Source organism: Chiloscyllium plagiosum, unplaced genomic scaffold (assembly GCF_037043375.1).
Source record: "Chiloscyllium plagiosum isolate Xiang-an unplaced genomic scaffold, Cpla_swu_hap1 HiC_scaffold_23, whole genome shotgun sequence".
In the NCBI taxonomy this organism is placed as follows: domain Eukaryota; kingdom Metazoa; phylum Chordata; class Chondrichthyes; order Orectolobiformes; family Hemiscylliidae; genus Chiloscyllium; species Chiloscyllium plagiosum.
Window position 1 is genome coordinate 34,171,771 of NW_028270161.1, and position 12,930 is coordinate 34,184,700.

At 42.3% G+C, this 12,930-nt stretch overlaps 1 protein-coding gene across 1 annotated transcript; it reads left to right on the forward strand.

The window, feature by feature from the left end:
- The first annotated feature begins 4,125 nt into the window (after window positions 1–4,125).
- On the forward strand, window positions 4,126–9,101 carry LOC122561701 (serine/threonine-protein kinase pim-3-like). The gene is made up of 6 exons (XM_043713728.2): window positions 4,126–5,013; window positions 5,270–5,376; window positions 5,507–5,557; window positions 6,096–6,459; window positions 7,346–7,522; window positions 7,676–9,101. The coding sequence occupies exons 1-6, from the start codon at window positions 4,926–4,928 to the stop codon at window positions 7,858–7,860; spliced, it is 972 nt and encodes a 323-aa protein (XP_043569663.1). The 5' UTR covers window positions 4,126–4,925; the 3' UTR covers window positions 7,861–9,101.
- The last annotated feature ends 3,829 nt before the right edge of the window (window positions 9,102–12,930 follow it).

Consider the following 12,930-nt stretch of genomic DNA (forward strand, 5'->3'; position numbering starts at 1 on the left):
CCTGTCAACCTTCCTGACTTGTGTATAAGTGGAAACACAAGCGGGTGTTGACATCAGCATTGTCAGTGATTAATGCATGAATTTTTAAACGTAGCACAGCTCCTGCAATCAGGGTTCTCCTGCACTCAGGAGAGTTTTCATTAAGAACAACAGCTGCGTCACTCTGATTATAACGTAAATGTTAAGAATTTGCAGAATGACAAAAAGGCATGTTGTGATCCCACCTGTTAGTTATCTTAGTATGATGTAAAGCCAAAGTTTTAAAACGGTCAAAAAATATGACAGTAAACTCAACAGCTGTTGTAAATATTAAAGATGTCCCCACTTTCGACTCAGCAAAAGATAAGCACACAAGTAACAAGCTCCATTTTTAAAAGATGAAATTGTTATGGTGTCATAAATAAGAAGTTATAAAAACTCTCCATGTGAACTAAAATTAACACAAGAGGTATTATGTACTTTTGTTAAGGTTAATCATGCTGAAATCAGCAAAAAATCTGCTGATAACTAAAATGCTGTTCTGAATCTATATACTTACAAAGAAACTATGTCAGTGTAAAATTATAATTATAGTGTAACACAATAACAACAGATCGATGGTTGATGGTGTAAAGCCTTTATTTGTCTTGTCTAGACTATCTGAGCACAATATTTATCTGTCATTCTAGGAACATGCGGTCAAACCATTTGTCAAATGAATTAAATGCAAAATTGCTAGAAATGCTAGCACATGTTAGAAATCTAAAACAAACAATGCATTCAGGTATGGTACATTCCTCAAAATTTCTCTGCTATAGTCCATTCTGAAGGCACCTTGCCACAGGTAGTGCTTGTCTGGCTGAACGCTCCAGTGTTTTCTGTTTTTCTCTCATATGCCAAATTAATTATTTCTATAATAAATTCCCAGTCTGCAAGCTTCATGTTTGCTGAATTGAACAAAAGCATACTTTGCACTTTTTTTCTCAGCAACAAACTAAATATTGAAACATAACTTATGTTCCAAGTTTGATTTTAAATTGTATGGTACTGTTCTGATTATATTACTGGCTCACAGAGGGGTGATGTATGCATTTTGTTATTTTGCTCTCATATTTGCAGGCAAATGCATGTCGTACATTATGCAAGCCTACACTATCAATGTAGGAAGACTTTAAAAATGTCAAATTTGCAGGGATATGCAGAAAGGGCAAGGGAGTGGAACTTGCTGAGTAGGTCTACATAGGACTGTTGCAGATGTGATGGGTCAAATGAGCTTCTTCTGTGCCCTAGCAATTCTATGATTCCAAAAGGCATGGGGGTTGGAAGAAATTGCACAGCTCTAAATTCAAGGATTGTTTAAATACTAAATTACATGTTGATCACGGGTCCTGTGGCAATATTTCTGAGTGATTTGGCTTAATTATCGGAAAGAAAGGATATCTACTTACTTAGCACAGTTCTAAACAGTGAACATGTGCAAAGGAATTTTGGATCATGTGCATGGATCTTTAAAGGCAGCAAGACATATTGAGAGATCAGTGAGCCAAACAAATGGCCTTTTGGGCTTCATAAATAGAAACGTTGAGTAGTAAAGAAGGGAGAGCAATGCTGAACCTTTATAAAACCCTGATTAGGCCATAACTGTAGTATTCCATCTAGTCCTGGTCACCATTAGTGGGGATCTTTGAGACCATGCACAGGACGTTTTCCAGATTGGTTCCAATGATGAAAAATTTTAGATTTGTATGTTAGGTAAGAGAAGCTGCAGTTACTTTGCCCAAAAGGGATTGCGTGGAGATTTTGTTAAGGTCTACAAGATTATAACAGGCTCAGATAAGGTAGACAAAGAAAAGCTGCTCATTAGCTGATGATACAAGGACTAGGAGCCACAGATTTAAGGTTTTGGGAAAAAGATACTGAAATGTTGTGAGGAAACACTTTTTTGCACAGCCAGTGGCAATGACTTGAAATCAGTATACGAGTATACAAGAAAGAAGGCAATCAATGGTATAGAAAGAAAATTAATTCGGCATTTGACAGGAATAAATTTGCAAGGATGGAGTAGGGCATAAGACTGGACTGCTCTGCAAAGTGCCAATTGATGGCCTCAATAGCCTCAAGGACCTCCTTCTGTTCCAATAATGACCTATGACTTCAATAGGCATTAGCAATGGTTAAAAATCCCTAATGATGTGAATACTACACTGCATACACAATTCATGGTAGAAGTCCTGCTTGCCTCCTGAAGTTTATGATTCAATATCCCTAGAATACTTGATATTCGGATTCACCTTTTCCTTCCAATGATTCTTCAAGCATCATCAAACCTCTGCAAGCCTGCTAAATTGGTTACTTTGCAATATGTTATATTTGAACTTGGATCAGGAAAAACTTAATCCTGTGTAACTCACTTAACTCTTCAACATTTACCTCATACTTTTGGAGTGGCAATGTTGTAGGGATGTCAGAAAAAAAGCATTAATGAGTGATTTAATCACTAATGCCACAGGATGTAATACAGCTATCAATGTTAATATTATAACTTATATCACAAGCTGCAAATTTAATCACAAACCAGTCCACACGTTGCCATTCAGTGAGGTGCTGAAAATGTCCTTAAAAAGCAGGACCGGACACAATTGCACAAGTGAGCAATACAAATCCCGCCCGCAAAGAAGTCAGAGCAATGACTAAGTGGAGTTTTATATAATGATTGTTAGTCAAAGGTAAGGTTTTAAAAGCTGCCTTTCAAAGTCCAATGATAGAGGGTGTAAGCATCGTTTACAGTACAGTCAACAGAGAAGCGAATCAGTCCAACTGGTTTCTAGAGGGCGAGCTGCGGGATAAATAGACCGACTTGTTCGACTCTGAACTTGACCATTATTGTTCATTAGGATCGCCTTCAGAACCCCGCCCTGGTATGTGCGGGTGGGGTGCTGATACGGTTGAACATTTTGCTGTGAAACACTCAGCAATTCTGTCCGTATGACACCCACAGGAAAACAATGTTCGATCACTTGAACCTTGACAATCACTGATGGCATTGGTGCACAAGACAACCAGCGGCCCTAAAAATATGCCTTTTGCAATCGTGAAAGATATCATTAAGGGGGAATTCCCGATTTATAGAGAAAAAAATACGCGGGGAAGCTTTAATTCAATGTGATACAGTATTTTGTATTGAGCTCTGGACTCTGCAAGCGTTCAGCGTAAGCCTGACTCGGCTGCTGATGAGCTTCTGCATGGGTTTTGCTATATCCAGCGCCCTCTGCTGATTTTGAACATTGACCTGTTCAATGTAGAGAGAGGTGCTGACTGGAGAAAGCAGGTCAGAGCCAGGCAGGGGTGCGGAATCCGGGACAGCCACTCCGTCTGCAGCGCTGCGTCAACTCCTCCCTGCCCGCGGTTCCCCCCCCACCCACTTCCCCGTAATGCTGCGCACGGCCGAGGAAACTTTATTTGCGATTTTTTTTTTCGCATTTTCAATTTTCGAAATCCTCTTTGAACTCGACTTCACTTGCAAGGCAGCAAACGGCCGGAGAGCCCCGCTGAATCCCGGAGAGGGGAGTGCAGTCTTGTCTTCCCTCTCGCTGCAGCGCGAATTGCAAGAGTGTGGGTGCGTGTGACTTGTGGACTGGGTAAAATGCACCCCTTCTGCGCGCCCCGCCGCCTCGAGAAAACTAAATACTCAATGCAAAATGTAAATAGTGAGGTGGTGGGTGGGGAAGGAAGATGAAAGCATTCGGGCGGGAATGGTGAGTAAGTGAGACATACACACAGATGCATACAACATGAAACAAATGACAAGAACCCTGCGTTTCCCGCCAACAGCCGGATCTCTCCGGGCTCTTCTGTGCTCGCTGATTGACAGCCGCCCCCGGCGCCTCCCATTGGCCACATTCAAATCACCCCCCAGTGGCCATTGGCCGGGGGGCGGGGAGGGCCGGCGCCGATTGGACGGCGCCCCCCCAGCTATGCAAATGAGCCGGCTTCCCGGTCTCATTCCCGATTCAGGGCCGCGGAGCAGCGTCTTCAGACAGCCGTGTCCTGCCGACGTCTCGTACTACCAAGAAAGAGTGCGCGGCGGGATCCGCCCAGAGAGGGGGGCGGGGGGAGGGAGAGAGTGAGGGGGTGGGCGGCCATGCTGCATTGCACCGTCTCCATTCCCGCCCACCCCTCCTCCGAGGAGACAACTGAGGGTTTGTAATGCAGCGGATTGATTCCTCAGTGCCGGCGATCCGCCTCCGCCGCTTCTCTCTATAGGAGGGGGAGCGAGAGGTCTGTCCTCATTTCGATTGGAAAAGGCGGCGATAGGAGCACGGTGTCAGAGAGAGAGAGAACACCCAGCTCCTGCAGCAACATATATATATATACACACACCCCGAGAGAGAGCCGAGCTGTGGGACATCCAGACCTACCCTTAACCCAGAGTAGCTCCGGGACAGAGCCTGATCCAGCAGCTCCTGGAGATACCGAGCTCACCCTCCACCAGCCGGCTCCGGGAGAGACCCCGGCTCCGGGAGAGGACCCCCCCCCGCCACCCTTTCTCCATTTGGAGGAGCAGCTCCGAGAGTCGCAGAGGGAAGACCCACTCTTCCCCCGGACCGAGCGGCGGCAGCAGCTTCTGACTTTCACCAAGTGCAGCCGGACACCGACACAGCGAGAGTGAGTGTGTGTGTGCGGGGAGACTGAAGGAGACCGTAAACACACACAAACACATTTGACATCGGGATTTACTCACTTTGCAGCGATTTTTTTTTCTCTCCCGAAAAATATCCCTTCAGACGGTAGAACTGCTGGGCGTTTTTGTCCTTTTTTTTCCACCCCTCGCTGCAGCATTTCTTTTTTGAGCATTTTGTTTTTGTACCCCCGTGTCTGGTGTTTAAACCCCCCCCCCCAGCGAAGGCGGATAAGGGTATTTTGGACGGCGGGGATTCCACTTGGCGATGCTGCTCTCTAAGAAGATCGGATCGTTTGCTCACATCTGCAGCCCCGCCAGCATGGACTTGCCGGTTAAAATCCAGTTGCAGCAAGGTAAAGGAGCTTTGGTTGCCCTTATGTGATTCATTTTTAAAGGAAATATGTTTATAATTGGGGGGGGGGGGAGAGAATGGTGCATTTCAGTAACGGCGTTCGGAGAGCATCTTGATGTTTTCTTCTGTGTTGTGTCGGTGGTTTCTACGAGTTTGGTTTATGTATTTCGATCCATTTTAAAATAGTTGAGTGCGGGTTCCACCCCCCCCCCCCCGCCCCTTCTCGCTGATAGTAAAACATTTTCTTCCCTCTGCAGTGAAGGAGCGGGAGTCTTTTGAGAAAGTCTATCAGATCGGGGCAGTGCTTGGCAGTGGAGGTTTCGGCACCGTCTACAGTGGCGTACGTCTCAGTGATGGGCTCCCGGTGAGTGTGTGTGTCTCTGTCTCCAAATTCTGTATAGTGCATCCTCGACATTTGTTTAAATGACAATCCCTCCCCACTTCATCACCCACCAACTAACTCCTATTTCTGGGGCGTCTTTTTTTGTCTTTAGGTCGCTGTCAAACATGTAGCCAAAGAGCGAGTGACCGAGTGGGGCTCACTGGTAAGTACTGTACAACGCGTTTTGTCCAATCTGTGTTTACATTTAACGGGGGGAGGGGTTCCAGCGCATCGTTCGTACGCTGCGATTTAAGTATATGATACTTTGCAATCGATCACTCTATCCCGACTTATGCCTGACTCAATGCGAACGTTCCTTCAATCTATTAAATGCGAGGCGATTGTAAATTAAACTCCGACAGCCCTTGTGTTTGGGGGCGGCGGGATCCATCAATTTCCATCTTGAGAGATCGCCTTGCTGCCAACTCTTAACAGCAGATCAAAGAGGCAAATGTTGGAAATAGTGAGCCAAGTTTGAAGGAGTGTTTGTAGTGGTACATGGAGTACTTTAATGAGAGCACTGACATTTTTCCCTGTAATGACACTAGGACACGCTGTAATATTTCGCATGTGGGGGTTGTGTGTGGGTTGCTTAGTTTTTTTAATTTCTCCCTGCGATTTTACAAGCGGCATTAACGCATATTTTGCTTCTTCGATTTTTCTTTCTTCCCTCCCGCCCCCGTTTTTTTTTATTTTTGTAGAATGGCAATCTGGTGCCTCTGGAGATTGTGCTCCTTAAGAAGGTGGCTGGAGGATTCCGAGGGGTGATTAAAATGCTGGATTGGTACGAGCGAGGGGACGGCTTCTTGCTGATCATGGAGCGGCCGGAGCTGGTCAAAGATCTGTTTGATTTTATCACTGAGAAGGGGGCCCTGGAGGAGGAGCTGGCCCGGGTCTTTTTCAGACAGGTCCTGGAGGCGGTCCGACACTGCTATAACTGCGGAGTGATTCACCGGGATATCAAAGACGAAAATCTGCTGGTGGATCTTCGCTCCGGGGAGCTCAAACTCATCGACTTTGGCTCGGGGGCGCTGCTCAAGGACACGGTCTACACCGATTTTGACGGTAATGCACCATTAGGGGCTGCTCGAAACCAGTTCTTCTGTGTATTCTTAACAGTTAGTGAAACCTAGCCCGCTTATGGTAGTCTGTTATGAAACACCGTCCCTCTCGCTTATCAGAGGTCATTTCGACCCTGTGCCATTATTTTTGAGAATTTTTCTTTGACTTCCATTGCTGATTTGGAATGACTTGGTGGGCGGTGATGATGCATTTTGATTTTTTTTTCTGAACAATCGTTCTGTTTTTTTTGCGCCGCCAGTTTTTATTTGAGGGGGAGTGGGTGGATCTAGTTGACCTTAGTCTGCCGTACCGATAGCTCTGCAGCCGTACCGTACTGTAGCCAAGGTCTGTGGGAGCTGTACGATGCTTCCTCGTCCACCTTGTTGTGAAACTCGAGACCTTCTATTTAATACGTTGCTATGTTGTTTTATTGCACCGCCCCGCCCAGTCGCTCTGTGGCCAGCTACGCACTCTGCAATTCAATGCTCGATAAGTGTACCCTGTGCCTTCACCCTGTCGGTTCTAGGCAGATTTTCCTATTGTCACTGAACTGCAAAATTCTCTTCTTTTTTTGTTTTGCATTTTTCTTCTCTCTTACACGTTTTTAAAATAAAACCTTGTTCCTTCGTCTACTCTGGGTTAGTGGATTCTCCGCTACACCCTCCCTCGCCTGTGGATTGCTACCGTGTCAGGGCTACCTTACGTTTGTAAACAAAAGAGTCAGCTGACTGGCTTAATGCAGGGAATTGATCGGTGAAGCATTCAGACTGCCTTTTCTTTTGAAGATCATGTTTTGAACTAAATTGCGTTGAACTTCGAGCATGTAATTAGCTTTTCCAAGTGCTTCTGGGTTGACATCCGTTTTGAATTAGATTTTGGTTCTTTCCAGGCACAAGAGTGTACAGCCCTCCTGAATGGATTCGTTACCATCGATACCACGGCAGATCAGCCACTGTGTGGTCTTTGGGAGTGCTGCTGTATGACATGGTGTGCGGGGATATCCCCTTCGAGCAGGATGAAGAAATTTTGCGTGGCCAAGTGTACTTCAGGAGGAGAATTTCTTCTGGTGAGTGGTGCTTGATAAAATCAGTCTTTTTTTTTAAATCCAGTGTGCCTGCACACTTTATAGTTGTTTTTTTTTGAGGGACATGTAATCTGGAGTTTAGCTTTTTTAAAAACTTGGCTCATTTTGTGCCTTTTTTTTCCCACCCTTCAACAGAATGTCAACATTTGATCAAATGGTGCCTTGCTCTGAGGCCTTCTGAGAGACCAATGCTTGAACAGATCTTTGACCATCCATGGATGCGAAAGGCAGAAGTGGTTAAAACTGAAGACTGCGACATCAGGCTGTTAAGCCTAGGCCATGAGCACTCGAGCACAAGTTCAAGCAAGGAGAGTCTGTGAATTATCAAAATGCCTCGCAGCCGGAGGAGTGCTGTACACTAAAGGACCCTGTGCTGGTGCCACCAGCTTGATGTGGGAGGGGAATGATAGTTGATTTGACATCCAGACCAATGGGGTTGGGGGGGGGTGGTGGGTGGAATCTGACTGCTGGTTACTGCTCTGAACTAATTATTTTGTTTTCTGTTGGGAACATTAGAGTTTGGGAGAAGCAGGCCAGTACTTGGCAATGAGTGACCTTTTTTAAGCAAAAAGTGACCTCCAAACAATGCAAACTCTGCTCTCATAGAGCCTGTACTAAATGTTCTTTGCTTTCTGAGTGCCTTTTGAAAGCTGCTTTAATTCACTGGTGATGGAATACTTGAACACACTCTATTCTCCTTCTATCTTTGCTCAGAATACTTCAGTCTGCACAACTAAAAGTGTGTATGGGGATGCCAAGAACCTGGTCTGTCAGCAATGTTGGTTTTTCTCTTTTTTTTTCCAATAGTCATCAACCACTAGGCAGAAGGCCCTTTTGAGTCTCTCTCCTCTTCCATCAACCTGCGAGTTTCATTTATGTGGCCAAGGCATGTCGGGGCATGGTTGTATGCACAATCAATGCAATTCAAGGACACTTTCCAGACTGTATATTGTATGAAATGTAAATTGTTTCATTATGTATTATAATCTGGTTTTTATTTATTTGTATTCTGAAAAGTTAGACTGTCCACAGATTTCATGTGGCTATTTATTTGTTTAATTTATTTCAGAAGTTTCCAACACTGCTGTTCTGCTTCCATGACACTTGTTTGGTTTGTCAATGGTGTATTTCTGCATTCCTGTTTCCTTTTTCTGCATATTTAACATACTGTGCAGGTTTCAGTGAATTGTCATGCTAGTGGAAGGTGAATGGAAGCTTGTCCAAAAGCTATTCTTTTAAAAGGGCAATAGATGGATTTTATTTTCCTGACTTTGGCATTTAACCAAGGTTCTTCATGGCTGTTTGTATTAGTGTAAAGTAATACAGTTTGAAAGGTTTTAAATTATTGAAGTTGTACAGTCTCCATCATTGGCTTTAGGAAGGTAGAGTGGCAGTCAACCTTTTTTAATTTATTTCAATAGCTGTGTTTTGTGCACTAGATCTAGTTGCATTTATGCAGCTTGGATTTGGGAGTTTTTTCCAATTTAGCTGTGTGAAATAAATGATGGATGGAGAACATATTTTTTTATACAAGCATTTCAATTAAAGTTCACTTTTTGTACATATGTTGTGTGTCAATGAAATGAAGGTTTTCTCTGCAGACATTCACCTGCGTTTACTTATTTTGCAAGTGCACCATTCCATTTATGCATTCTTATCATTCTGTACACTGCTACTCAATCTGATTATGACAGATTGACTATCTCCAATAAGTTGCTGGACACTTGAGTATGTTTCTTCTAGTTTTCTATTAAAATAGCTAGCATTGAAGCAATCCTACCAGTAAATTACCATTAACAGTTCTTTTCAACATGAACTTCAAACTTGCCTGCAAGTGAATTTTAGCATTACACAAAGTAAATCTTCACCTTTTTTAAGTAGAAGTGAACATTAATCAACTGTAGTTCCAGTTTTCTACAGAATTCTAACTTTGGAATGGAGATCTGTATTTGCTTATGCATAGCGGAATCATTTGGAAGCTCTCTAAGTGTAGTTCAGTATGTAAAATAAACTGGGCTTTTTAAAATAAGTTTAGATTTTGATTCTGTTCATGTAGTCTGTAAATAGTGCCTTCATGCAATAGGTGGTGCTGTTGCAGCCAAAGTCTAGGTGATTTCAAACAGTTTTCATGTTTTATTATTCAGTATATAAGTATTAAGCCAAAGTGAAGTTTGTGTTAACTTCAAATTGGTTGTTCTTTTCCCCCAAACATATACTCTCTCCATTCATTGCATAGGATAAAATATGTTTTCCAGACAATTGTTAAATTAGTTGTGGAAGGAGTTATATTTAAGGGCTTCATGTGTTGCTTTCGAGCCAAATGTTGTCCAGTAACTATACAGTTTGCAGTATCTTGATCTCCAACGGAAATATAAATATCAATATATAATCTCAACTGATTAACCACATGAGCTAACTCAGCACTGACATGTCTAAAGATGCAAACAAATTGAACTGCACAGAAAAATGCATGGTCTGAAGTGAAACTTCACTTATCTATACCAAAAATATGCAATTTCGGGTTTCACTAACTTATTAGGTAAACTACTTTTTGAAAACAAAATTGTTGCATCAGAAATGGAAGGAGGTAATACTTTGGCCTGCTCCACTATTTAGTTAGATCAAGGCAGATGTGTATCTCATTCCAAATTCTTCAATTTTGGTTGTAAGGATATCAAAGCATATGGAAGAAGAAATATCAGTTTTGAAGATTAGTTGGTCCAGTATTTACAGATTTAAGAGGGATGCAGGTTACTACTCTTTGTGCAAAAATAAGCCATTTCTAATTTCAGTCCTGATTGGATTGACACAAGTGTGTGTCACGTTCATTTGGATTTTCTCAATAGATGAAATAGTTCCTCCTGCCTTACCAAATGATTGTAAAGATCCGAGGAAGACCATACTCCAATCATTTCAAAGGTTACTTAACCTGTTTCTATCTAACATTGGTAATTTCTGAATCATTTTGTTGGATTCATGCTGCAGCCTTTTCAAGGCTATAATGCATTTCCTGATTGAAAGCTCTTAGCTAAATGCAATATTTCAGATGTGGCTCTAGCCAAGGCCTTATTTAACTTAAACTCCGGCTTAGCATGCTGCACCTATTTACATATCTATTATAATTTAATGAAGGGCAGTAGCTTATAATATAGTTTTTGTGCTTGAAGAAAAAAAATGTCACTTGGTGACAAGTTTACTTAGGCTGTAAGTTTAATTTTGGAAGTGAAGAATATTCAAGTGGGTTTATCTCCTAACATTTTTTTTTTATAATTGAATGTAATTCTGTGATTCCACTTTATGGTTCTCGCAAAGTGAGTCCACGCAAAGTGAGTCCACGCAAAGTTTAACTTATCCTATTGGATTGGCCCTGTAGAAACCCTATATGGCAGGTCCGAAACACATATCCCTTCATTGTAATTCTGATAGCATTGGCTAGAGTGATGCATCTTACACTTGCCAAAGAAAAAACAGCATTGATTTTAGCATACATGACACCAGCTTTCACTTCTTATCATTGGAAGAAAAAAAGGTACACCAAATAAACTTTGAATGGTTCATAAATGACCACAAAAGTAGTTTTCATAGTTCATGAGTTTGTTCGGAAGGAAACTAATGCACAATTGGGACAATGTTGGGTTTAAAGCTAGCTTTTATTTATAGCTCTTGTCTGTGCTCTGAAGATCAGGTTGTCTTAGACAACTGGCTGCTTGAATGAAGAAATAGAGGAGAATTCCAAACAGTTTTAAATCGACATTCAATACAAGTTATTTTGAATGTTGTTTTTCAGAATAGCTACCATTTTTACTTTTACTCTTTTTATTTGCCAGAATTTCTTTGACAAATCACTAGATGCCTCACATTGGATAACCTATTACGTTGGGCTATATCTATTACTTAGGCTCGAGGGTAGTTGTATTCCTGAACAATATTAATCAACTATTTCATGCAGTAAAATACTGCAGGCCAATGCTATACATATCAAGCCACTTTTCCAAAGTTACAAGTGATTTGACATGCATAATAGCATAATTATTGAAATATGAATTTACATGGCAGGACTATTGACAAAACCTTAAGTATAAAAAAATTCAGGATTTTCAATTTTAAAAAAATTGTGGCAATTGAGGGATTTATTGATAGTGCAAATAAAAAAAAAGTTGTTGAAATTTTACCACTTATTCATATTGTCAATTTTAAAGCTGTAATTAAAAGAATAAAATAGATTTCAAAAAAAAAATACTGTCCAGATAATGTTTGAATAATTGTGTAGTTTCGCTTATAGTTGATTTCCATTAGAAGAATTCAAATTACTAGGGGATAGACAATCACAGCTACGATACAACAAACTAAATTCAGTTAATCATTAAAGGAACTGCGAAAGCAGCCATAAAACAGCTGGTTAACCAGCAAATTATGAACATCTTTAATGATAGTTTAATGGATTGTTAACAATTCACAGCATGTGGGTTTAGAAATGGGTGAGGAGTTAAAACCAGTAAAATTGACAACACGTTGGAAAGCAAAGCAGACCACCAATTTCCAGCCTTCATTAACAGCATGTTAGGCTGTGTATGAGTTTTTCTCTCAGGAGAGGTGAGCTGCTACTTAACTTGAACAAACTTTTAAATCAGAGCAATGTTGGCACGGATTTCTAACATTAAGTTTGGATTTGCAAGTTTCTTGGGCTTCCTGAGACTTAACACAAGCTAGGGCAGCAGCAATTTAGGAGGAGAAATTGAGGACTAAAGATGCTGGAGATCAGTTGAGAATGTGGTACTGGAAAAATACAGCAGGTCAGGCAGCTTCCTAGAAGCAGGAGAATCCACATTTCGGCAAAAACCCTTCATCAGGAATGAGGCTTGTGGGTCGGGGCTGAGGGATAAATGGGAGGGAGGTGGGGTTAGGAAGAGGTAGCTGGGAAATCAATAGGTGGATGAAGGTGAGGGGGATGTGATATGTTAGCAGGGGGAGTGATGAACAGGTCCGGAGGGCGGTGCTGAGTTGGAGGCTTGGCACTGGGATAATGTGGGGGGAGAGGAAATGGGGAAGCTGTTGAAATCCACATTTATCCCATGTGGTTGCAGTGTCCCAAGACAGAATATGAGGTGTTCCTCGTCCAAGTGTCAGGTGGTAACAGTTTGGCTGTGGAGGAGGCCCAGGTTCTGCATGTTCTTGATGGAGTGGGTTGGAGGGAGTTGAAGTGTTCAGCCACAGGGCGGTGGGGTTAGTGAGTGCGGGTATCCCAGAGATGTTCTCTGAAATGATCCGCAAGAAGGCATCCTGACTCCCTGATGTAGAGGAGACCACAGCGGGTGCAATGGATGCAGTAGATGACATTGGTAGACATACAGGTATATTTCTGATAGATGTGGAAGGATCCCTTGGGGCCT

Coding starts and splice junctions, on each gene's coding strand:
- LOC122561701 (XM_043713728.2), top strand. CDS start 4,926: ATGCTGCTCTCTAAGAAGATCGGATCGTTTGCTCACATCTGCAGCCCC. Junction 6,460..7,345: donor GGTCTACACCGATTTTGACG/GTAATGCACCAT, acceptor GGTTCTTTCCAG/GCACAAGAGTGTACAGCCCT. Junction 7,523..7,675: donor CAGGAGGAGAATTTCTTCTG/GTGAGTGGTGCT, acceptor ACCCTTCAACAG/AATGTCAACATTTGATCAAA.